This window comes from Eurypyga helias, unplaced genomic scaffold (assembly GCF_000690775.1).
Source record: "Eurypyga helias isolate BGI_N326 unplaced genomic scaffold, ASM69077v1 scaffold41846, whole genome shotgun sequence".
In the NCBI taxonomy this organism is placed as follows: domain Eukaryota; kingdom Metazoa; phylum Chordata; class Aves; order Eurypygiformes; family Eurypygidae; genus Eurypyga; species Eurypyga helias.
Window position 1 is genome coordinate 25,310 of NW_010258126.1, and position 24,183 is coordinate 49,492.

Here is a 24,183-nt window from a genome sequence, read left to right on the forward strand (position 1 = left end):
TAATACTCTCTTGTTTCAATGGTTTTGTTAATACTTTTGAATCTAGCCTCAGCCAAAAATGTGCAAATTCATTTAGCACCAGAGGGAAAACAGTGAAAAGTCATAGTAGAAACACCACCACTGTTAAATTCAAAGCTCTAATACATTTTTATGACTGCAGCTGCCTGCTAATCTTTTTCCACTTCTCATTTAGTCTTGACTGAAGTAATTGGTGCTGTGCAGGCTACAGAAAGTTGGAAGAATTAGGCACAGAGGTCTTCAAATTCTTAAAACGCTGCTGTGAAAAGCAGATTGACATTTTCTCTGTGTCCATATTGGGTTAGACAGCAAGCAGTGGACTTCGCATTGCAGGAGGAGAGATTCAGACTAGTGATTAGGAAAACCCTGCTATGGTGTGGACAGTGTACGCTGCAGAATCATTTGCTTGAGGGTGTTGTACAGAGTTAGGCAGTCGCCTGTGAGGATGGCATAGGCGTAGCTGAGCCTGCTTTGAAGCAGGTTAAATAACCCCTTGAGGTCCCTCCCTGCTGTGTCTCCGGATGCAGTTACTTGTGATGTGTTGATCTAGGTGACTTTAAATGCTAGATCATGTGTGCACACGGAATGTACTGAGCTTGCTAGCTGTCCTTTAAAAAAAACAAGGGGCAATATAAACTTCCCCTTCCCTTTGTATAAATTTGAATATCTCCTTTTCTATTACAATCAGAAATGGGTCTGCTACCTTACTCAAATCCTTCTGTCTGCTCCAGTGAGTACATCTCATCCTATCTCATTCTCTCTCTGTCATTTCCCTGTTCTCATCTTCAACCTTCACTTTTCTCTGGCTCTTCATACTCAGGCATGATCAAATATCTCTTATCTTTTTTAAAATAAGGAATGCACTTGATCTCACTCGTCTGTCTACTTCCTCATCTCCTTTCTTTTTATCTCTAAGCCCGCTGAACAAACCTTTGACAATGTGTGTGGGATTCCTCTCCCAAATCTTTCCTTAGTACTCTGCAACCCAGCTTCCCACCCTTGCATTCATGTAGTGAAAACGGGTCTTGCCAAGAGTTCAGACGATCACCTCTCATGGGAACTATGCAACCAGGACATCAGTTTTCTCCTGCTTTACCTCCTAGCCTCCGACAGAAGAGATGAACACATCCTTGGTTTTTCATGCTTGCATGATGGGAACTTTTCTACTTGGGCATGGGGGCCCTGGATTTGACTTTTATTAGCCTTCGAGTAAAAGTAGGTCACAAAAGACCAAAATAACCGACAAAGAAATGGGGTTTAAGAGACTGAGAAGAGCCTTGTTTTCTGAATACTGCAGTATTCAATATGGAATAATAGAGACTCAGCTACAATATATTTGTATACGCAGTAAACAGGTGAAGTGTCCTCTATTTTTAGTAGAAGTTTCTCCTGCTGTGGAAACATTAAACTTCAAAATCCTAAACTTGGATTGACTTCTTCATCTCCAAGCAACTTGGTGAAGATTTCACCTGAAAAACTTCTGAAGGAATAAAAAGTGAGATCACTACCTGCTGGGGATTTTGCATATTTCTGTTCTCAAGTGAAAAAGAAAAATATGTACAAATTTTAGAATGCTGAAAAATGTAGCATTTTGCAGTGTTCTTGAATGCTGCCCTTTCTCGTGTCTCCCCCACCTCATCTTCCCCCCAGTTACTCTTCTATTCTTTCACAGCTTATTTACATGCCTGTAAAGTTTTGGAGAGGTCCTCCCGTTTGTTTCAATCAGCTGCTAGTATTTATCCAGAGTGACTTTACAGTTGTTTTAACTAAAACCTATTCTCCGAGTTTAACGGTTTTCACAAAATCCCAGCTGGGTGTTGCAGTAGTAATATGGAGCAGTGAAAATTCATTGCACGAATCAGGATGTTCCAAACATAAAAATTACAAGCTGCAAGAAGTGACAAGACGGTAGAGTGTTAGCTTACTGTTTGCATTCATCACTAGTTGGAGAGCAGTAGGATGGTTTCACAAAATCTTGTGCTTTTAACCAAACTGAGCAAAACTTGCCATAGTCTGCAGTAGTGGACCAAGCTGGCTAATAACCATTGCTGCTGCTGGCCTTGTAGGCTCTTTGTTTCTTACAAAGAAACAAAGATTGTAGACTTACGAAGAGTCAAGTCTAAGTCACAGTGGATTTTCCTCTGGTTATTTTTAGAGCTCTTCACAGGTCTCCAGATGCCAAAAATGGCAAGAAACAAATGAAACCTGACATTTAATTGAAGTCCATTCCCATTTAATCTGTCCATGTGTTTATCAGTTTTATAGCATGTGAAGAGTTTCATTAGCATTGATTTTAATTTACCTTCACAATGGAAAAGAGAAAAATTTATCTTTGTAATGAGCATTTACATGCTGTGCAAGATGGCCAGCTGAAGGATTATTTCTTCTTGCCAGAGGTCAGTGGGTTTCGGAAATTTCTTTATCTTTTAATGTAACTTGTTCTGCCCAGTCCTGAGCAAAGCGAGAGTGCATCTCAAGTAAAACAGATGCAAACAGTGGTTCACCATCAGAACACTTTTTCTGGAGCTGAAAACTCATTTTTATAGATATTACGCAGCTATGCTTTATCAAGACAGTAATGAAAGAAAAATTCAGAACTTTTCAAGAAACAAGTAAAATGTAAAACAATTTAATCTGAGATATTAATCTAAGTGTTTCTAAATTCTGAAGTTATACCTTTTGTCATTAGGAGTTTGTATGTGCCAGAACGTCATCATGGTATGATACTTAACAACAGGAATTTACGTCTCTGACACCAGCCTAAGAACTTAGTGGCACAAGTCCAGTGACTTGAGGACAAGTACCCATCTGATGGAAGTTATAGGTACATGGATTGAATGATGAGGAAAAAAGGAGCAACTTTTTCCCCACAGATTCCCTTCTCTCTCTCTCTACTTTATATTCTAAGGCTGTAAGGGATCATACTGTGCACAGTTGGAGCCTGTAATATAAATACTTGGGTAGGCTGGCAGCCTTCCCCTACACCCTAGCTGAATTCCCAAACTTCATTTTTCTGTTTTTTTCTCTCAGTTACCTCTGTTGCTCTTTTATGTGGCCATCTTCAGAGCACCTATTTTCTCAGTACTCTAATCCCCCTGGGAGATATGCCTCTGCCCCTTGCTTCACAGGAGATCAAAGCAGAGCGTTTACCCCTTCATGTGCTTTCATCCCTCCTTGGCCTGTCAGCTGGGCAACAGGGACACACGCCTTGAAATCCGGGGAAAATGTGCATCAGGGTAGATACTAGAGTAAATCAACCACATGCAAAGTTACTTCTGGTTATTTTCCATGTCTTCAATTTGACACCTTTTGCAGTGTCCAAAGAACTTAAAATTCTAAGGAGTTCTGTCCTTTGTTTTATTCTTCCCTTTGCCACTGCCCAACCCCAGCCCCATTTCCTGGTGATGTCTTCACTTTGGTGCGCTGTTAGAGACATCGAATTTCATAAAGGCCATTCCTTGAGACTTACTCACTGTTAAGAGAAATCCTAAAGGACTTACTGCTTTCCTGCTGCCGCCTCCATTGTTCTCATCCTGGTGAACGCTGTCGCTGAGATACTGCCTGTTCTGAGGACCCTGGCTGTGCCTTGGTGCAGCAGGTGACATACCGCTCTTGGGAGTGAATGTGCATTGCTGGGCAGGTCTTGGTGATGTAAGGCACTGGGGTTACAGGAGGGGCAGTACCCAGCTCTCTGCCAGCCAAGCCTCCCTGTTCCTTCTCTCAGACTGACCCCACAGCAGGGTGAGCAGCTGCCCAACCCCTGGAGTTACAGCTCGAAGGAGGCGGCAGCGCTGCTGTGGAGCTGGGTGGGCTCAAGCCCCTTGCGGAACTGGAAGCGCCATCTCTTTGATTTAAATACTACAGCTATTGCTTTGAGCTCCAGATCTCCTTGGTTTTAAACCTAAAGCTTTTTTCCAAACCCCTGAATACATACATGTCTGTGGTATTTTTCCCTGTCATCAATTCATTTGGTTCAATGGCTGAAGGGTTATAACATTTTTAGATTGTGTTGTCATGTCCATTGGCATGCAGGTTAAACATAAAGCATAATTACTGTCTTAGTAAGACAAGAAGATAACGATGTGTATCCTAATAATCCATTTAGCTTGGCTTTTTTCAGTGAAAGGCCAAAGGAAATACATCCTGGCATTCTTGAACTTCTGACAGATCCTCACAGTATTGCTTGAACTTCTGACAGCATCCTCACAGTATTGCTGCATGCCTGGGTGTTTGTTAGTTATAGCATAGGCTTATATAAATAAAGGCTTGTGAGGTATTTTTTTGGCCATGATTGTGGCTGTGGTGCTGTCATGGTTTAACGTGTAATGTATGTATTTGGTTTAAGATGAGTGAAGATGAGAAAATATATGCAAAAGATTTTTGCACTGTAGTTTTCTTGTCATCAGAATTTTCCGAAAATAAGTGAAGAATACAGAAGCATATACATCTTGGTGGTTGTGAATTTTGTAAGGTAGAGAGGATTACTACTACTATCCCTGGAGAAACATGTGGAGCTAGTACTGCAGCGTTGAAACACGTGGGTATGTCTTACAGTCTGGAAAGTTCTGTCATCACAATGTTCATTTGTTCTCTTGGTAGGAAACAGCACTAGGTATGACCTCACCCCTGTCACTGCTGTCAGTGTCCATCTCCTCAACAGCGATGGGACTCCCGTCCCCGTGAATGGCCCCATCTATGTCACAGTGCCTCTGCCAACAAACAGCAACTTGAAGCACAATGCACACGTTCCGGCCTGGAGGTTTGACCAGAAATTTGGTAGGTAACATCTCGTGGTGATTCCCTAGATGGCTTCATTTGTCTGAAACGAATGTCTGGCTGCATTCGGTATGTTAATATAGTAAGGTCTTCACTGGAGTGTTCAGAAATCTGTTTTCTCTCTAAAAGGAAAGACGACTGAGTTTTATTAATCCAGTAATATATAGTATATGTGCAAATATACTTAAGTAGTACTGTGCATCATTTCCAGGCAATTTTTTTTTTTTGTAAAAGAACTACCATTTTCAATTTTCAAATGCTTCAGGTAAAAACTGTCTTGAGAGAACTTGATTTCACCCAGAGACAAAAGCAGAGAGATGTGTTCGCTGCAGCATTGAACTGGAAGTCTGGAGAAATGGAAACGAGCCTTATCTTTGCCACCAGGCAGCTATCTGACCTTTGGTCCGTCTCTTGTCTCTGCTTCCTGCCTGGCAGATAGGAAACATAATACTGACTTCTTTTGTAAATCACTTTGAGATTGGCTAATGCTGTCAAGAAGGAAAGCACATGTAAAGGATTTAAAAAAAAGGGAAGCAAAATTCGTGAAATATTTTGAAAGGACCGAACAACTAATCAATATAAACCGTAAAATGCACTCAGTTTTTTATGTTGCAGTATAACATTTCCTACTGTGAACAGGAATTTTTCCGGGAATACGTGGTCTAGGTGCTCTGGTTTTGTTCTGGTTTCTTTTTTCACTGCTAGCTGGTGTACTGTGCTGGCCTGCATTACACCTTCAAAGTGTGAAGGATGAAGGGGTGCATAAGTCTTGTCCCTGTGATTCCCCTTCAGTTACTGCACTGTGCCTTCTGAAGTATGAATGGATGGTTAAGAAAAAGAAGTGAAAAAAGAAGAATGGAAGATGAGAAAGGTAGATGCTGTGAGGAAAAGAGGGGGGGGGGAAAGAGACAGAAATGTGGATCTGTATAGACAATCAGTGAGGTTTTCTCCCTGCAAGGCAAATATTTTGAGCCAGTATATGATCACATCCAGAAGTAGAGCAACAGGCATGAAACCAGCGTGTTGGAGGAAGGGAGGGCAGGGGGGATGAGAGAGATGAAGGGGGAAATAACCTTTTTGCTTCCTTCCTGCCTCTGTTTGCTGAAAACAGTGTTGTATTTTCAAACAGCATGCCTATAGTTTCACTACATTCTTCCTGAAACTGATTTTCTTTTGTGATGCTAGAAACTATTTCGCTATCCTGCATTCAAAAAATGACAGGGAAGACTGACTCACGTTTACTTTCTTCACAAGAAGCAGTCCATCCCCAGTCCTTCCTGCCAGTTTTGGTATAGGTGCAGCCCTTCCTCATTGCTAGTTGCTCAGTGCTAGTAAAATGGTTCTGATTTTGATTATGGAGTTTTCTCATTTATGGCCAGATTTCCATGTCCCCTGCGGTGGGACCACAAAAGCTCTCTCTTAATACAGAAGATGGGTTTTACTTTTGTATATAAAGAGCTAGTTACCCTGTTATGTGCAGTATGCTATAGTATAGATCGATGCGGGTTAGTTCATTAGTGTTGCAGGCTTGAGGCTCCTAATCTTGAGACAAGTCCAACCGTGTTTGCTTCATGCCAGACGGCTGGAGCACTTGTGTTACTGGGAGGGGAAGGCATAAGAACCGCTAAACAAAATGCGTCTTTGTCAGGCCACTTAGGTTCATAAAGGCACGGAGAGGAAGGTATTGAAGACGTTACGTGTAGGCTCCAGCTCGCACTTCAGCTGAAGGAAACATCTTTCTGTGCAACCAGAGACGTCGAACAAAGATGCATTTAAGCCCTGGCTGCAGCATGCCAGTTGTAGCAGAATTTTGGCCACATCCCAACCTATTTAAATTAGAGTAGCCTAATTTAATAAGTAGAGCAGCCACTCTATCTTGTGCGGGCTACATTAGCACCCTAAGGGCTGTCAAACTGGCCATATGTAGCGTGAACACGGTGGTACCCTGTCATTCCCCATCCCTGTTGTGCTTGGACTGTGAAAGTAGGAGAATGGATGATGATTGGGATGGCTCCATGCTGGAGAAATCCTTAACTGGCAGATAAGTTGTTATAACCCATTTGCACTGCAAGATCTGTGCCTTGTCAGGATAGGACCTCTAACCTCATTATTCTGATTTTGTCTTTCATTTCAGGAGCTGCTTTTTTCAGTGCTAGTTATGTTGCGGTCTCCCCTTAATAGATTTTCAGTGGCTTAAATTTTCACACTTGCATCTGAAAATTGAGTAAATGCCAGAGATGGAAAACTATGACTGTATTAGCAGGCAATAACGCAGCGTTTCTCTCTAGCGTATTAGTAGCAGTACAGTGGGCGCTTGTTCGTGCAAGCCATTGTTTTTGTTTAGAATCCATGTGGTTGTCATCATTACTGCATGAAGTATAATTTCTGCTCTAAAAAGCAGAAGTACTTTTCACTTTTAGAGGAGGGAGCGGAGAAGGGACAGAAATACTGCACATATGTTTAATCCTTAGAATCTCATACATTTTGCTGAGCTCATGATGTGCCAGTATAAACCCAGTGGCATCTGATTGGAACTGCAGAGATTTTCATAGTTTCTACAGAAATTAGGCTTATTTCCATATTATGACAGCCAGAAATGATTAAAGGCTTTTTAGGTTGCTTATAAACAATCTGTATTTTCATGACCACAGTTTCTGTCCTTGAGAGAACTGAGGAGAGAAGGGGGAGAAGCAGCACGGTCTGCTTTAGGCTGAGGGTGGCTCCATTGGCACTGATGAGACCCACATCCAGAAAAAGCAGGCTGACATCAAAATAAGACAATCTGCTGCATCTATTTTATACTGTTCCAAGTGAGATTTTACATTACAAAGCAAATTTAACTGCCTTGCGTGCTCAGCAAGCAAATTAAAGCAGTAATATCTTTTTGAATAATTAATAAAATGAGGAGCAACTATCTATGCCCTGGAGAAGTTTTAGGGTAAACAAATATGTCCAGCCTTGTTTTTGTGTTGGAGATGTGCTCCACCACCTTTTCTGCAGCATTTCTTTGTGTTGTTAATCATAAGAAAAGATGCACTGATGTTACGGAGACGTATGCAGCTAAAACACAGCTTAATCATTCCATGCTGTTGACATACCCCTATCTCTTGTGTTTCGTGCTACTGTGAGAGAGTGGTTTTATTTCACTGAACATACTTTAGGGTTTGAATATAAAGAAATATGGATTCTCATTTTTATAATCAGAATGCTCAGTGGGATTTTCTGGGTTATTGGCGCTTTTTTCCCCCCCCCCCCAGCACTGTCTTGTTCTTCTCAAATTCTGAAGGGGCTGAAAAACTTTTTTTTTTAATCCGTAAACAGATGGTTGGGATCGTTACTTTCTTCCTGTGTATTTGCCTTGATGTCAGTAGGATTTACAGCAATATAATTAATCTCTCTGTTCCTGGACACCAAATTTCTATCCAAGACTTCTTTCAAGCCTTGTTCTCTTGAGTCAGAAATGAATCCTACAGATCCCAGCAGCAATGAAACTTTGTACCTCCTGTATCATTTCCAGCTCCCGCCAGCTGGACTGAATAACACAGCACTTGCTCAGCTGTGTTCTCCTCAGCCCCCAGTTAAATGGTTTATGCTTTATGTTAAGGTGTCTGTTTTTCATTGGATTCAGTGAGCAGAACTGTAAGACCAGCATTTTAAGTCCTCACTTCATCCCATGTGGTATGGAGGTATTTTGTTACACCTAGACCTCTAGTTCCACATCTAGAGCTGTATGAAGGACTTCAAAATATTACTAAATATCCTGGAGTGCATCATATGGAAATGGGATTTGTTCGTCAGTGGCGATATTGATGCATCTGCTAGTTCATTAACCCCACCAAATAACAGGAAAATATTTTCAACACTGTTTTCAACCTTGTGTGGCATAGGACTCTGGAGAGAAGGGTTTAAAACTCCACCCTTCTGCTCCTCCTCCTTAAAATGTGTTATTTCATGTGCACTATGTGTAAATGAAATTCAGAGTACTGTTTCTCTGTTCTTCCTCCTCCTCAAGCACTTGGTGTACATCTTTGACGTGACCTTGTTGTCTTTAAATTACTAGCTCCTTCGCAGCGGAGGATGTTTCCCCCCTACCTGGAATCTCAACCATGTATTCATGTAAAGTGATGGCAGAATATGGTGAAGAGTATCTTGGAGAACTCTTTTTTCATAGCTTTAGAAAGCACAATACTTTATGTACTCGGCTGTGCTTGGTCAGTGCTTTCTGACTGCATTTAATGCCATAATAGATTTCTAAACACATTTGAAAGTCAGGTACTTACTTTTTCTGGGTGACATTCTGCCTTCAGCGGTAAATTTTCATTGATTTTTGTGGAGTCAGAATTTCCCGATGTTCCTTTCTCAGCAAAATTAAGATAATGTTTTCTGTGCTCAAGAGTAGACGTGAGGATGTACTTAGGTACAAGCAGTATCAGTGCCTACTTAAACTCGACTGCAATATGCTTTTGCCGTATTTCATGGAGGTGAAATGATGCTTTGGTTTCCTTCAGAGTGTTTATAGGGAGAGAGTGGCAGCTACTGTCAGGCAGAAAATGTAAGCAGGTTACTGTACAGCTACTTGCCTAGTTCACTGCGCATTATTTGTAGATAAGTTCATTTGTCAAATCTCTGATTTACACTTCCCATATGGTAGCAGCGATAATCCACCCAAAGAAAACATCTACTTATTTTCATAGTTTAAAATGTATTCCTTTTTTGTTGTGAATTTGGTTAACTTCTGATTGCCACGACATTCATACACGGCGTGACAGGCCGAAAACAATAATTTAACAAAAACTTGTGCAGTCTGTTGCTTGATGTGTCAGGGGGTATGAGTACATGCCTCTGAACTTGGATAGATGGCCCGCCTTTGGATGCATGCAGCTGCGCACGTGGCCTGCGACTTCGTGCCCTTCTCCAGGGGTTTGATTGGGCTTTCTACATGTGAGAAATGGACGTGGTCAGGAACACACATTCCCTGCCCCCAAAACTTTGAATTTAATATGTTCAGATCCAGAACATTTGGTAGCAGATCAGAATCACTGGTAATACAGAGACTTATTCGCAAATTGCAAGGAGAAAACCAAGCCTCCTCAAAGTTCATAGTTGCACTATTTCTGTAGTTTACAAGTTCCTTGACAATTTGATTTTGACTTCCTTTTTTATCTCAACTGTGAAGGTTAAATTATTCTTAAAGACTAAATACTCTGAGGAACACAGATTTTTTAACTAACTGCTCTCGAAGAATTTCATATTTTGTGTGTTGCCATAGAAATGGCAGCTACCAAACCCAGCTTTTTACAATGTACGATGGCTACGTAATAGGTGCAGATAGAATTGTGGAGTAGTAGACAGACCTCAGCGTTGAAAGGAAAAGCAGCTCTACCTCCGATGCTTCACAGTGTCGCTTGCTGAGGTATGTTCTCAGTATCAGGATTCGTCTGGAGAGGTGTAGCTGATCACAGGAGGCTGTTTGTGCTTGTTTAGCAATATGTGTGTTGTTTTTAAAATGGATCTTGTGGTTTACATGTAGGAAAGTGATGTGGATGTTTTGTTTGATCCACTCCCCGCCTCATACACCATCTGAGTTGCGTTTGTGGCAAAGCAGACATGGCACGGCATGATGGTGGAGCTTAAAGAGGAGGTGGAAGGAATCAGGTTGGTGCCGAAGTGTAGTGATAGGTAAAATAATCTACTATTATGTAGTCAAGGAAATAAAACTGGAACCAAATAGTGTGGCCTCTGGGAATAGGTTTTAATAACGGACTATAGGTTGTATCATGTAGATGGCCCTGTAGCTCCACCTACAGAAAGCATGCAGTAGAAGGTGGGAAGAGGTGGACATCAACGTTGCAGAAGTGGAGAAAAGACCATCATGCTTGTACAGCTGCTTGAGTTGGAGAGGACTTGGAGATTGGTGGAAATAGGAGCAGGAGTGCATAGAGCAGGAGTGTCTCTAAGTGGAGCTGGAAGAGGCTGAGGGAGACCTGGGACAACCTTCCTCTGCGCCCTTGGGATGGCAGATCAAATCCCACTGTGCATCTGCTTCTACTTCCAGCTTGGAAAACAGAAACTGAACGTGAGTGTGATATGAAGCTGAGTGAAGGTAAAGGCATGCAGTGTTTTGAATTGCCTTGTGCTTTTATTTATTACTTGTTCAAGTAATTTTGTCAATAACTGCCTGGATGTGATTAATAATATGACAAAGCAAATATTAAAGGCAGTATCTTTCACATATGCCAGCAACTAGGGATGGTGGTCCAGCAAGAATAACTAAGTGTTCGCTTTTGAAATACAATTATTAATCAGTAATTACATATAGAAGTCATTTTCTTTAGTGAGTCTTCTGTTCTGGCATTCTGGAAGGAAATGCTGAGGGGAGCAAAGCAATGCAGGCAGTTCTCTGGACAGTGCACCCTGCCTCCTGCCCAGACGTACTTAAAGCTATTAGGTAATGAAAACTGGTGTGTTCTTTTGTTAAACACTTGACAGTGATTTAGGGAGGAAAATGAGTGGAGATGGCAAAAACTACAAACCTTCTCAGAGACTAGTAATAAATTGAACTTAGACTTCCTTGCAAAAGTCCTGAAGGTATGATGTTAAAGCGTTTCCCTTACAGTACCCCAGATGACAGTGGTGCTGTTAGAACAGTAGCAGGATGTAGCCCTGGAAGGCTTGTGTAACATATTCAGTAAGAGTGGAAGAATAATGAAGGTATGAGCTCAGAGCAGGGACGTTTATTTTTTGATGTTGCCTAGCAACTCCAAAACCAAATTTGTAATATTAACTTAAATGCTATGAATTTTTAAACCCGTGTGTATTGGGGCGAGGAGGAGGAGAGTAATCTCTACCAATATTCAAGAAGGAATTTTCCAGCTTCCAATTTCAGTGGCTTTTAGCTTTCTAGAAAATGAACAAAAGTAAAACCAAAAAAACCCATCTTTTTGTAGTAAAACTTCCCATGCTATTGCAGATTAGAGGTGATTTTCTCTTAGGAAAAGAAATCTGATAAGCAGCTTTCAGCTGGTAGAATGAAAAGCCACAATTTATGTATGTCAGGACATGCTTTAGGAAGTTATTTTCACAAACCTGCCCTTGATTAACTCTCCATAATAACGCTGCCATTTGAAGTGTCTAAATCAATTACTTCTAAAAACACTGTTGGTATGTTTTGAATATCCTTTGCTGTCCCACACTCTATCTGATAACAACCTGCCTCATCCCTTTGGACACGTATATCTCCATTTAACTGTGAATCTCTGCCTAAGCGGGGCAATCTTACAAGGCATCGTAGACATCGGGAAGAGATCTGTGTGGAAAGAAGAGCAGTTCTCATCAAGGAATATTTATTTAAAACATCTATGCTATTAAGTAGTAGGGTTAAAAGTGTCTTTCTTTCCAAAACTCTTTTGTTTAGGGAAGACAATCTTGTGAATAAAAATAAATTCATATAATGGGATTATGCTTAATTTGCTGGCTGGCTAATTAAATCCTCTTATTTGTCAAACCTGTTGGATGGAAATAATTCATGCTGTAAACAGCAAAATTTTTGTTGCCTGCTTGAGTGGGATTGGATGATCCTGTCACCGGTTAGAAAAAATCAAAAAGCAAACAGTATTTGAGCAGTGGAAGAGTTTCCTACCAAAAGCTGACGTGTAAAAGTAATTTACGGAAAAAACCCACCATAGCTTCCATATATTTAAACACGAGCAGTATTTAGACAGCATGAGTGTCCTTAGGGGAAGCTGCTGGCTGCGGCACGCTCCTCTGACAGTCATTTACCAGAACGGTTTTGATCAGTGATAGGAAGAATGCGCAGCTGAAGTCAGCAGAAGAAAGAGGCTCCAGAACGGTCAGCTTGGAAAGCTAAACCTGCAGTGAGCAGTGTCATACGTCCTCCTGAGATCCGAGTGCTGTGCTGGGCTGCGAGCGTGCAAGCTCCCCTCACGGCCAGCACGCAGGAGGGGAGTTTGTCTCCTTCTTGACGTTACTAGGAGCCACATGCCTCTCTCCAGAGCAGATGGCCTGGTGTGGCAGTCCTGCCTGAAGGAAGTGTGGTCCTGCCTCACGTAGGCCCGTAGGAAGTTTGCCATTTGCTGGAGCTGGAGCAGTATGGGATGGTCAGCATGCACCGTCATGGAAGGTAGAGAGGCGTAGGATTCCCTGGATTTCACCACAGATTAATTTAAATTATTAAGGTGTAGCTCTAAAATATGGAAGTGACATCAGAGGCCTCATGCATGTAGGTGACAAAGGCAGATGCGTTCGTGCTGCCTGGATCCAGCAGGCTGTCACACCGCGTAGTTGGTGGCCTTGAAGGCAGTGGACGTCTCTTCGCGGGGCAGACCGGCTGCACGCGCGGTGGGTGACCTGTTTGTGCAGGGAAGTAGCCTAGAACAGCCATTCTGTAACAGGTTTTCTGCAGTAGCTGCCCATCTGCACGCTCCTTGCTGAAAGTGCCGTTTTTCAATCTGATTTAGAAGTAAACTAAATTACAAAAAAAGCATTTTTAGTGCAGAATGTGTTTTGAAATGGAGACAATGCGCAAACCTTTTGCTGTTAAATTTCCTCATGATAACCCCCTCTTGTCACCATTGGCAAGTCCTAAAAGCTGCCTGAGATAAATAGGCACGTTCATCAGAATCAAAGTTACTGCGGAGTATTAAGATGCTTCTCTATAGCAGAATTTATTTCTCCTGTTCTGCTGAAATCTTCAGCCTGTCTCTGACACCTGAGCATTTTTGCAGGCAAATGGAGCTCAGCCTTCTGATTGTTTTTTTGATTTCTGTTTCTTTTGTGTTTCTTCTCTATATTCTTTTATTGTAAATGATGATTGTTCCCTTACCTTGCTTTTAGGTTACATATGCGCAGGAGTGCTGGGTAGCTGGTTTATGAGCTTTTTAAGAAAAAATTTGTTAAATGCCACCATTTATTCCAAAAAGTCAGTAACACTAAATAAAATTTTGGTGAGGAAAGAGTTAAGAAATGTCTTGGTTCTGCCGCTGACATTAGTTTGAGCCAGCAGACAGCTCCCCTGACTTGAATCCTGGATCAGCATGTTGGCTCCACTGAACAGTAATAGAGGAAAAGACGAAGAGAAATGTAAAAATGATCTATAAGCAAGAATGTCTCTATATATAGAAGTTTTCCGTAAAGCACCAGACACTCTTTAAGAATTAATGGCAAATTGGCCCAAATCATGCAGTGCTTACAAACCATACTGAACTTGGCGTTTCTGCTCCAAAGATGCATTGACATGTTTTCTTTGGAACTAGACAATCAGTCTTGAACAAAAATGATCGGTCCCATTACATCCAGTTACTTGCACTGCTTTTTATTTATAATCCTGTATTGCTTGTTACTTAACAGTTACTGTACATTATGTATAAAACTTAATAAGCAGTGAAGCTAGTTGATTGTGCTGACTTGGATAGGGGGGAGGTAGATATTACAGGATATTTGGAGAATAATAAATTAAACCATCATAACATTTAGCCATGCAGGGAGGAAAGACCTCACTTCCCTCCTAAATCCTTCTGCTTAGTTCTGCAGTTTTAATCCTGCCTGCACGGAAAAAAAAAAAAAAAAAAAGAACGCTGCTTGCCATTACTCCATTTGCAGGCTGGTGGGTAGGGAAGGACAGAAGAATGGAAGTTCTTTACTTGCTGCCCCTCAGTCCTCCTCCCTTGCTTGCAAGAGTAAGCATGAGGGTTTGTTCATACAATCCCTCTGTTACACATAGGGTGATTAGCTGCATTTTTAGAACAGGAGAACATCTTGTTTCCTGCTGCAAGGAAGAATCTGGGATGGGGTATGGAAAGCATTCTCGAGGCTGCACAGTAATGAACTCTTGCTTACTTGAGGCAGCTTGAAACTCTAGGAGCATAGCCAGTAAGTGCAATGTGATTGGGTTTTTGCTCGGTAGAAGGTCTAACGTTAGTCATTACAGCATGGCATTGCATGTAGGGAGCTACAAGAACACTGCTTGGTGTTTAACGATAGTTGAAAAGCGACCAGGATATTAGGACCTATAAAGGATGAAATACGAGGGAGACCTGGAAGTGCCCCGGTGGCTTTGCAGAATACTGAAGGCACATCAGTTCCCTCCAGTAATAGTGCTGGCTATTTGATCACACAAGCAATGGTACAGGACTTTTTGTGTTTCAACTGTTTCCACACAAACCTGTTTTGTTGGTGCTGTTTCTGTATTCTCTTCATCCCTCCATGTGGGAGGTTCCTTGTTTTATTAGTGGACTATTGGTAAGAGATGTTGAAAATGTAAGAGGTGAGTTTATCACCGAAGTGTTGGACCAGGGAAGTATTAAAAAAGGCAGCTGATGAGGTTATGTACCCATGGTTCTCAGGAACCCACACTTGTTGTCCTGATGAAGGAACCTGGGACAGTGCCATTTAAAAAGTCATTCTTTTCTAGCTGTCATCACATACTGATGTGTAGGGTGTGGTCAACAACAGCTTCATCACTCTTGTTTAAAGCTGACCAGTGTCAGATATATCTGTTACACAACTGTCCGTAAGAGAGAGGCAATTACATTGTTCCCTAGTGTTGCATAGACCAATACATTTCCTGGAGTATATCCAGTGATGATTTAGGGTGACCTAAATGAGCAAAAGACAAGCATGAAACCTGACTGACTTTGTGCAGTAGAAGCTATTGTTTGCTTCCATTGCCAATAGAGGGATTCTTTTCATTGCTAAAATACGAGCAATCCGAGCTGCTGCTTGTTTGGCAGGATGGCAGCAGAGCTCTGCTTCCAGCGCTAAGAGCGCAGCCTCTGTTAGCTTCTTGATTGCTGCATTATGCAAGCAGAGTATTACTGAGGAAAAGGCTTTTAAAGAGGCATTAGGAGGATTGTTCATTAGAATGCAGTGTAATGTGAGTAAGGCAAGCTGGACACAAGTTCCCCCTAGTGAGGGAATCAATAATAGCTTCTGCTCAAGGAGGTAGCTGTAAAAACAGGCTACGAAGGCAGTGAACTTTCCTAAATTCTGCTTGCGTGGGAATTTAAAGGGCTTAGAGACGATAATAGAAGTACAGGAAGCATGATGAAGTCATCACCTAAGTCCTTCAATTTTTTTTTTTTACATCAGCACTTTTGTATCTCTTTTAGTCTCGAAGTTTTGTTTCACACAGTTGTGTATTTGAATAGTTGGTGCATATTCTCGTTGTCCAAACCGTGCAGAAAAAAAATGACAACAGGCTTACAGGAGTTTTCTTACCAAATGGCATTTTAGGCACGAGACAGAAACAGGTTTTGACCCTGTGGGCTGTTTTTCACCTTGTGGTTCAGGGCTGTTACTATGACATCTTCCCCAAAAGTGCATGGGTAGAAGGTCTGAAGGGATAGTGGCCATCTTAGTTGAGAAAATGAGTCTACTTTTCCTAGTTTTTCCAGAAACTTCACATGTAACTGTAGACAATTGAATTCTATTCTTCCTGAATAGGTTTCCCTAAGAGGGGTAAACCAGGCTGCATCAAGGTTCTCTGATATGACAGTCACAGATGCCATATGTGCAAATCTGTGTGCACAGATTTTGTTCCTTTTGGTACTGTGAATCAAAACTACTTGTGTGACTTTCTGTATGAAATAACATTATTGTTACCCAATACAGACTGGAAATCATACTTGGGAAAACTGAAAATTATGCCAGTAATTCCTTTCCCCTGTTACCCAGAAATTCAGTTTGTCTGCAAATACAGAGTCACTATCTGGCAGTAATAGTCACCTAGATCTAGAAATCCTCTCAAATGTGTATTTTTCTAAACCTTTCACTGTATTCAGGTGGGTTTATTATTAGCCACAGATGGTGGACTTCAAGGGTGTACTTATATAGGCAGAATCAGTAGTAGAGAGAGGAAATAAATACTCAGAAAAGCCGTTCTCATGAGTACAGGGTTTGCACAGATGGATGATGTAAGGAGCACAGAGGAAATCACCAGGATCTCAATGCTATTAAAAAGCCAAAACACCAACAGCATCTCTTCTCTGTGTTCTGCACTCACTGCTAAGTGCTCAGATGACTGTCATCCACAAGTGCTCATGATTGGTCCTGAGTGACGTCTGATGAAAAGAACCGCTCCAGGAATTACATGCAGGAGACTGTTTAAAGGAAAGGGAATCACAAGTACAAGATGCAGCTTTCCTTTATTTAAGCCCATGGAGCTGAGTAAGGGAAAGGCAGCATTCTGTCCCCTTCGGCACAGGCATTCAGGGCTGCGCTAGGGAAGTGTAGAGGGGTTTGTCCCTTCTCTGAATACACGTCAGCCGTACTGGTAGCAGCCAGCAAAGAGTGTGAGGAACCTCCTTGGCGAGTTCCCTCCCTCTGATAGGGTACCCACTGGAGATGCCATGCCAGGCCAGCAGCTTCGGGAAATGCCGCTTGCTGCAAGGTAGCTTCCCAGCAACTGCTCTCAGCGTCCAGACCAGCAATGCTGTGTTTCTTTCAAAGGGAATAAACATGGGAGCAGTCCTCAAGCTGCACTGGACATTTAATGTATCAGAAACTAAGGTGAATTTTTTTTCCTATGGCCCCAGAATCAGGGGTCTTAATGAGTTACAAAAAGGTGCACAACTGATTCAGCTGTAAAGGTTTTTTGTAGCCCAATTCTTGCAACAAAATTTGTCTTCTGGAAGTAGAACAGCTCTCAAACTGGTGCAGATTGTCAATCTGGACTACTTAAGAGTTATGTGAACTTAAAACACATTGCTGTAAAATTGTCAATCTTACTCATTTTTAAATGATCGTTTGATAATTCTAAAAAAATCTATTACATTTCCTTTGAGAAACATGTTTTTAAAAACTCATAATCCATTACCAGGCAGTATTCCTGGATACATACACACTCGGAATGACTAACATTGCTGAAACCAAGTGATGGTGCAACTTAATTCTACATTTGTTGGCAGTAATGTTCATAAGCTTGTTTTCCATATAGGAAAACTCAACATTTTGAGGAAGCGTTTTCTTCAGTCTTCTAGAAGTTCACAGCCAGAGCTGATAGAAGGGTGCTGTGCTGAACTCATCTGTGGTCTGGGAGATGTGATTCTCTTGAAATACAGTTTGTAATGAACTGTCTGCATATAATCAGCTTCAGGAATATCCTCCTACAAAACAGGAGAATTAGTGTGTGACTGATGATTTTTCTTTTCATCCTTTTTGAAGATTTATTAGTTTCATTTAATCTTAAATGGGTTTTGTGTACAGAGCTTCCCAGAATGCCACGGGGATGACCGCTGGTGGGAGCTCTCAAATGTCAGCAGCAAAAAGGCACCATCTCCCACTTCACAGCAATGCACACAACCTCCACAGCACATAGGCTTTGTTACTACTTGCTTTTCCAAGGTGTGAGTACATCTGTGACACCTTCTGACACCTTCACATTTACAGGGACATGGCTGAAGAGTAGTTTGGGCCTTGTGCAGCAAGATGGAAATCAGTTGACTTGGACTTACATTGCACCTCAGCTGGGCTACTGGGTTGCAGCTATGTCACCTACTATCCCAGGTAAGATGGAATTGAATCTTACTGCTATTCGCAGCATTGAGTAGTTATTTATTTATATATAATATTTGTATTTTTCAGAATGACCTCATCTGAGATGCCACAGCTTGAGCAATAATGGATTATTAGAAAACAGAAATCTGAAAGTAAAGGGCCAAAATCTTTTGGGGATTGGGAGGGGCAACCCTTGTGCTCAAAATCTCGGAGCCGTTTCAATGGGAAACTTTTTAAAGTGTTCCTGCTTTGTTGTGTTTACGTCACCACTGCCTGGTAGAGCCATCGCTAGAAAACGAGGGGAGTTAAAACAGCAATGTATGGGTGTTCCAGCAGATAGAAAAGTACGTGCTCTGAAGTTTCTGTACAGAAACTCCCAAAGAAATGGATTCACCTAAGACCAGCATCATCCTGGGTTAGACATTTCCTAATGGATTAGTTGATTGTGACGATTTTTTTTCCTTTTACGCTGAAGATGCCCATTTTGCCCTGACTTAGGCTTTGCATCATGTTGGTGACTGATTAATTTACACCACGGCTAACTTAGCTTAGAAGTTCTAGGAAGTGTGTTAGCCGAGTGGCATTAGCAGATGAGCTGACTGGTTGCCATCTGCAAGCCTCTTGGCCTAACTGCAGACAATCACGTTGAACGAGGCATTACATGTACTTCTGTGCCTGTGGAGAGTAATTGATGTTGTGGCTTGCTCTTCCTTCTTTTCTGTATGTGGCTGCCTCTGATTTCTTAGTTCTTCAGCCACCAGTAATCAGAGATAGCTGTGTAAGAGGCAATCAGTCCAACAAAAAGACTCCTCCTCTTAAAGATTTTCTTTATTAGGTGTTCTGGATGAAACTGAAATACAGTAGAAATTCAAACATTCTTGCCTTGGCCGTGCAAGCTGAGTAAACTGTATCTAACCAACAAAACAAATGCTAACCTGAGGACTGTTTTGAAGTCTGCTTGTATATGCCATGAAGTTGTTTCATGATATTTGAGGTAATAATAAATGAAACCACTGGAATATTTAGCTGACTGATTGCTGAACAGAGTTCAGAGGCAGGTGCAGATCTGAATAAGCTATCCTATTAAATTGAATGGAATTTTACACAATAATTGTCCTTAAAGAAAAAGCAACAGCTCTGAGCCAAATATTTCCCAGTACTACTCTGTCCCCGACTGCAAGGAAGTTACAGCAGTCATGAAATTGTGTCTGTAACTCCAAGGTTAGAAGGCCTGTAACTCTTAACAGGAGAAGGCTTATTTGTCCTTGCAGTTTAACTTGCATGGCAGAATTTCTACTTGTATTTTACTTTTTCTTTCTGAGGGGCAGATCTGGGTTCCTAAAACTTTTTTGCAATGGGAACAACATTTTAATGAAGAAGTGATTTATCTCTTCTTTTTGCTTAATGTCCTGAGGAACAGTATCAATCAAATATGTAAAGGTAGTGGCAGGGCAGAATGAAATATATTTGATGTTATTTTTAATGAGGTTAATGTCTTTTTGCTTATTTTAATCTCCTCACTGAATCTATTTGATTTCTCCTTTCAAAAAAATGGACAAAAACTGAGCTTTGTATTCCTAGCAGTGGCTCTACAGACCACTCAAGATACACAGATGAGGTTTTACAGGCCTCACGACCTAGAACCTCAGTGTTGGCCAAGTTTGCTGTCCGCAGTACAGGCATGTTACTCTGTCCGCTGGTGCTATACCTCCCTGACTGCAGATGAAGATTTGGGCCTTTATTTCAAAATCACGATAAGGTTTTTACAAACCAACAGGGTTACACATGCAGAGTTGTGCACAGATGCTGTCCACATGTGTGCATTCTTTCGTGTGTTAGAACATTTACTGAGCATTATTGAAACCTGGAGTTACAACACTGTTTCACTAGTGGCCTGTTTTTTAAAGCTACTGAAGATCTGCTTGGCTTGGCTTGATCTCTGCTTCACAGCACCAACACGTCTTCCAGTGTACTGCACTGTATGTACTGCTTAGCGCAAAGCACCACAAATGTTGTTAAGGAGAAGCTGTTGGCCACAGCACTGCTACACGCGTTACAGTGCTGCAAGATGCTGTGATGGCTTTTCTCCAGTGATGGCAGCTTTGGCACGCTCTGTCCGCATCAGGAGCTGGAAGGCAGCGTTCACGGTTGCATGCTCCCATCAAAACTAACTGCTTTTCCACAGAATGAGCTATTTGGACTTGCAGTCATGAAAACCAGCACATGCTTTCTCCACAACTTGCTCCCTTCTCCAGAGATGGTCTGTTCAGTAGGCACCAGGGCTGTAAGTGGCGGTGTTGCTCACCTAGCACCCTGATAACAAGGGAAGATGTCCCTCTCTGTTTTAAGTGTTGTTCCTCTTGCTGTGTGCAGGTTGTTACAGGTCTAAATTCTCTTTTCTGGCCTTCCAGGTCCCGTTGTGACACACGACATTACCAGCTATCACACAATGTTTCTTTTGGCAATTTTAGGAGGGATGGCTCTCATACTTCTAGTCTTGCTGTGTCTGCTTTTGTATTATTGCAGGTAAGAGTCACCATTCTGGTTACCTAGTTCATGTTGGAAATACACGCTTTGTTTGTGCTCATGAAATTAAAGCTTCTGCATTTTTACTTCGGGAGGGTGGGGGAAGTAGGCAAGCACTTGAAGAAGAAAGAACTAGTGAGATGAAATTTCATATGTTCCTGGTTACATGCAGTATGTGCAATCCCTATTAGTCTTATGTTAAAATGACTGTCAAACTTTTATTAGCAAGTGTGTATTAACAAATAGTATGTATTTGCCTCCCCCAGACATTTGCTCCAATTTGTAATTGGTGCTTGAGATATTTCCCAATTGACGTTAGTTATTCTTTAATGTTATCTTCACTCTGGGATAAGCTTTTAATTGTTAGGTTATGTAATAAAAGCTCAGTTCCCCTAATACTAATCACTGCTTAAAAATCTCCCATTAAGACACACTTGCTGCTCTTGTTTCTGTGTACAGCAGTCATAAATGTGTAACTTCTTTTGTTACCGACTTTTATAGAAGAAAATGTTTAAGACCACGTCAGCATCATAAGAAACTGCAACTTTCGACAGCACTGGACACCTCTAAGAAGGATCAAGCGACCTCAATGTCCCATATAAATTTAATATTCTCCCGGCGTGAGTCAGAATTTCCTGGCGGGCTGTCCATTGCTAGCAATGGGCATGCTGAAAACTCAGGTGCAAAGGAATTAATCAGTGCTGTCCACATGGAGATGGTGTCACCGAGTGGCGAAGTGGATATGCATACACCTATGCTCAAACACTCATTCAGTACTTCCCAAGAGTTCAGCTCCCGAGAAGAACTGCTTTTGGACAAGGAGAAAGACAAGAGCAGAATTTCCTTGGACGACCTGACTCCCAGTGGGTCTCTGAGAAAAGACTACCACAAATCAGCAGATAGTTTTGCTTTAAAGACCAGAAAATCTACGGAAACGGCTGAAGGCTACGAGTCCCCTATCAAAGACGAGTACAGGAGAAGTTACAATGCTATGCTGTCTCAGCCTTTATTTGAAAAGCAAGAGAGAGAAATTCAAGTATCTATGAACCATATTGCCACTGGAAGTAAATACAATATTCAGGAACAGATATACCCCACACCTTCAGCCCCTGAAAAAGAGTTGCTGGACTGCAGACCTACTGATTGTATGATGTCTCGTTCAGTTGATCACCTTGAAAGACCTACATCCTTCCCTCGACCAGGTCAGTTGATCTGCTGCAACTCTGTTGACCAAGTCAATGACAGTGTTTACAGAAAAGTTTTGCCTGCGTTGGTCATTCCAGGTCATTACATGAAATTGCCAGGAGAACACCCTTTTGTTAGCCAGCCACTGGTTGTTCCAGCTGACCAGCAGATTGATCTGGAAAGACTTCAGGCTGAGCTTCCTAACCCGCACGCGCGGCTTTTTCCACACCCCCCTCAACAGCTGCAACCCCAGCAGTTAGCACCCCAAGCAATATCTCAGCAACATTTGCAAGACGCAAGTGCCGCTGAGTGGAGCCAACAAAATGCTTCCATGTCCGAATCGATTTCCATTCCTGCCTCACTTAATGATGCATCACTGGCTCAAATGAATAGCGAAGTGCAGCTTCTTACAGAAAAGGCTTTGATGGAATTAGGAGGTGGAAAGCCATTGCCTCATCCTCGAGCATGGTTTGTTTCTCTAGATGGACGCTCAAATGCTCACGTCAGACATTCATACATCGACCTCCAAAGAGCTGGTAGGAATGGGAGTAACGATGCCAGTTTGGACTCCGGTGTTGACATGAATGAACCCAAATCTGCCCGAAAGGGAAGAGGAGATCATCTGTCTGCGCCACAGAGTCACCCACCAGTGCAAGAGCACCAGCAGAGGGAGCGGAAGGTTTCAGACAGCACAGCTTACACACAGCTTGTGTACTTGGATGATATGGACCAAAGTGGCAGCGAGTGTGGAACAGCAGTTTGTAGCCCCGAGGACAATGCTCTGCGATGCCTCCTAGAAGGCACCAGTAAGAGAAGTGGTGTGCAGCTGCCCAGCCTGCAGGAGGAAACAAGAACTGCAGATACCAAACCAGAGCCATTAACTAGTCCTGAACACGGAACATCAGTTCAAGATGATGAGGAGGATGAGGAGGATGAGGAAGATGACCAAGGTGAAGATAAGAAGAGTCCTTGGCAGAAGCGAGAGGAAAGACCACTAATGACTTTCAATCTGAAGTGAGCTATTGTGAAAATCCACCATTCAGTGGAGTATAAAATTGCCAAATATTCTTTCTGTGGAAGTGCTTGATTTTTTTCTTTCTTTTGGGGGGTTTTTGTTTTGTTTGTTTTGTTGTTGTTGTGGAGAGAAAAGAGAAAAACAAACTGTGGTGAGCAACGTTTGAAAGAACTTAAATGCATTACTGTGTAAATGTTAGAAAAGAATTAAAATCATTCCTCTGATTTAACGGCTGCCTCCAGTGAGATAGCTGAACAAAGAGTGTGATTGTTACTCCATATACTTGATATTGGTCATCCAGGATGTGGAAAATACTGACGAATTGTTTTAGTTGGTTTATGACCTCAATCTCCTTATGAATGGGAGCTGGTAAAGCTTTTGTTTTGTAGGCCAATTTTATGTTGATAATGCTACTGAAAGTATCTTAAAAACAAGAGTTTGACACATGGTGTCCAAAATTGTGCATTATCTCAATGAAAGGCTATGCATTGCTGCTTTTAGTAATATTTTGCTTATACTATGCTTTCTTAATTTTACAAGTTGGTTGTAAACATTTTATGTCCTTTATTATAAACTACTCAGCAATTTATTTTAATGTAAAACTGCAGGAAACTTGAGTAGCATCCCTTAGCATTGAAGCCTTTTTATGAAACCAAACTGAACTTTGTGTCAACTAAGATTCCTCCAATTCTGGTCCCATTTACTCAAAGTGCCTTTTTTACAGTAACAATGAACAGTCCCTTCTTTTGCTAACTCCTTTTAATTGACCCCATTTGGGATTTTATAAACTTCGGAACTTCGACCTTTTCTTTTAAGCTGCATGCCAAGAGTCCCATTTTGTGCTGAGCATTTCTCATTTCAATACAATGTATTCTGTAGCTATCATGTATATTGTGGATTCTGTTTAGCCAGGATAGACTTAGAAGACATTTTAAAGGGCCCAGGGTAGCCAAGAAGATAGTTTCATTGACTGTATATATTGTTAGTTTCCTCTGGAATTGTATGAGGTAATCATGCTCATATAAAATGGACTGTGGACCGAGCAAGTGGACTGAATGTGTCTAGAAAAATTATGGGAAAAAAAAAAAAATGTGCTATCCAAAAGTGCCAGAATGACTCTTCTGTGCTTTCTCCATACAGAGCTGCTTGGT

General features: G+C 41.6%; 1 protein-coding gene across 1 annotated transcript in view; it reads left to right on the forward strand.

The window, feature by feature from the left end:
• The window catches only part of FAM171A1 (family with sequence similarity 171, member A1), a gene marked incomplete at its 5' end in the record, with an annotated part of 35,005 nt that extends 11,097 nt beyond the window's left edge, over positions 1 to 23,908 (forward strand). The window contains 5 exons of the mRNA XM_010154247.1: positions 4,618 to 4,794; positions 18,199 to 18,315; positions 20,718 to 20,832; positions 21,334 to 23,672; positions 23,746 to 23,908. Of these exons, the coding sequence (XP_010152549.1) occupies positions 4,618 to 4,794; positions 18,199 to 18,315; positions 20,718 to 20,832; positions 21,334 to 23,035 (2,111 nt within the window). The remainder of the gene's footprint in view (positions 1 to 4,617; positions 4,795 to 18,198; positions 18,316 to 20,717; positions 20,833 to 21,333; positions 23,673 to 23,745) is intronic.
• Positions 23,909 to 24,183: the final 275 nt, after the last annotated feature.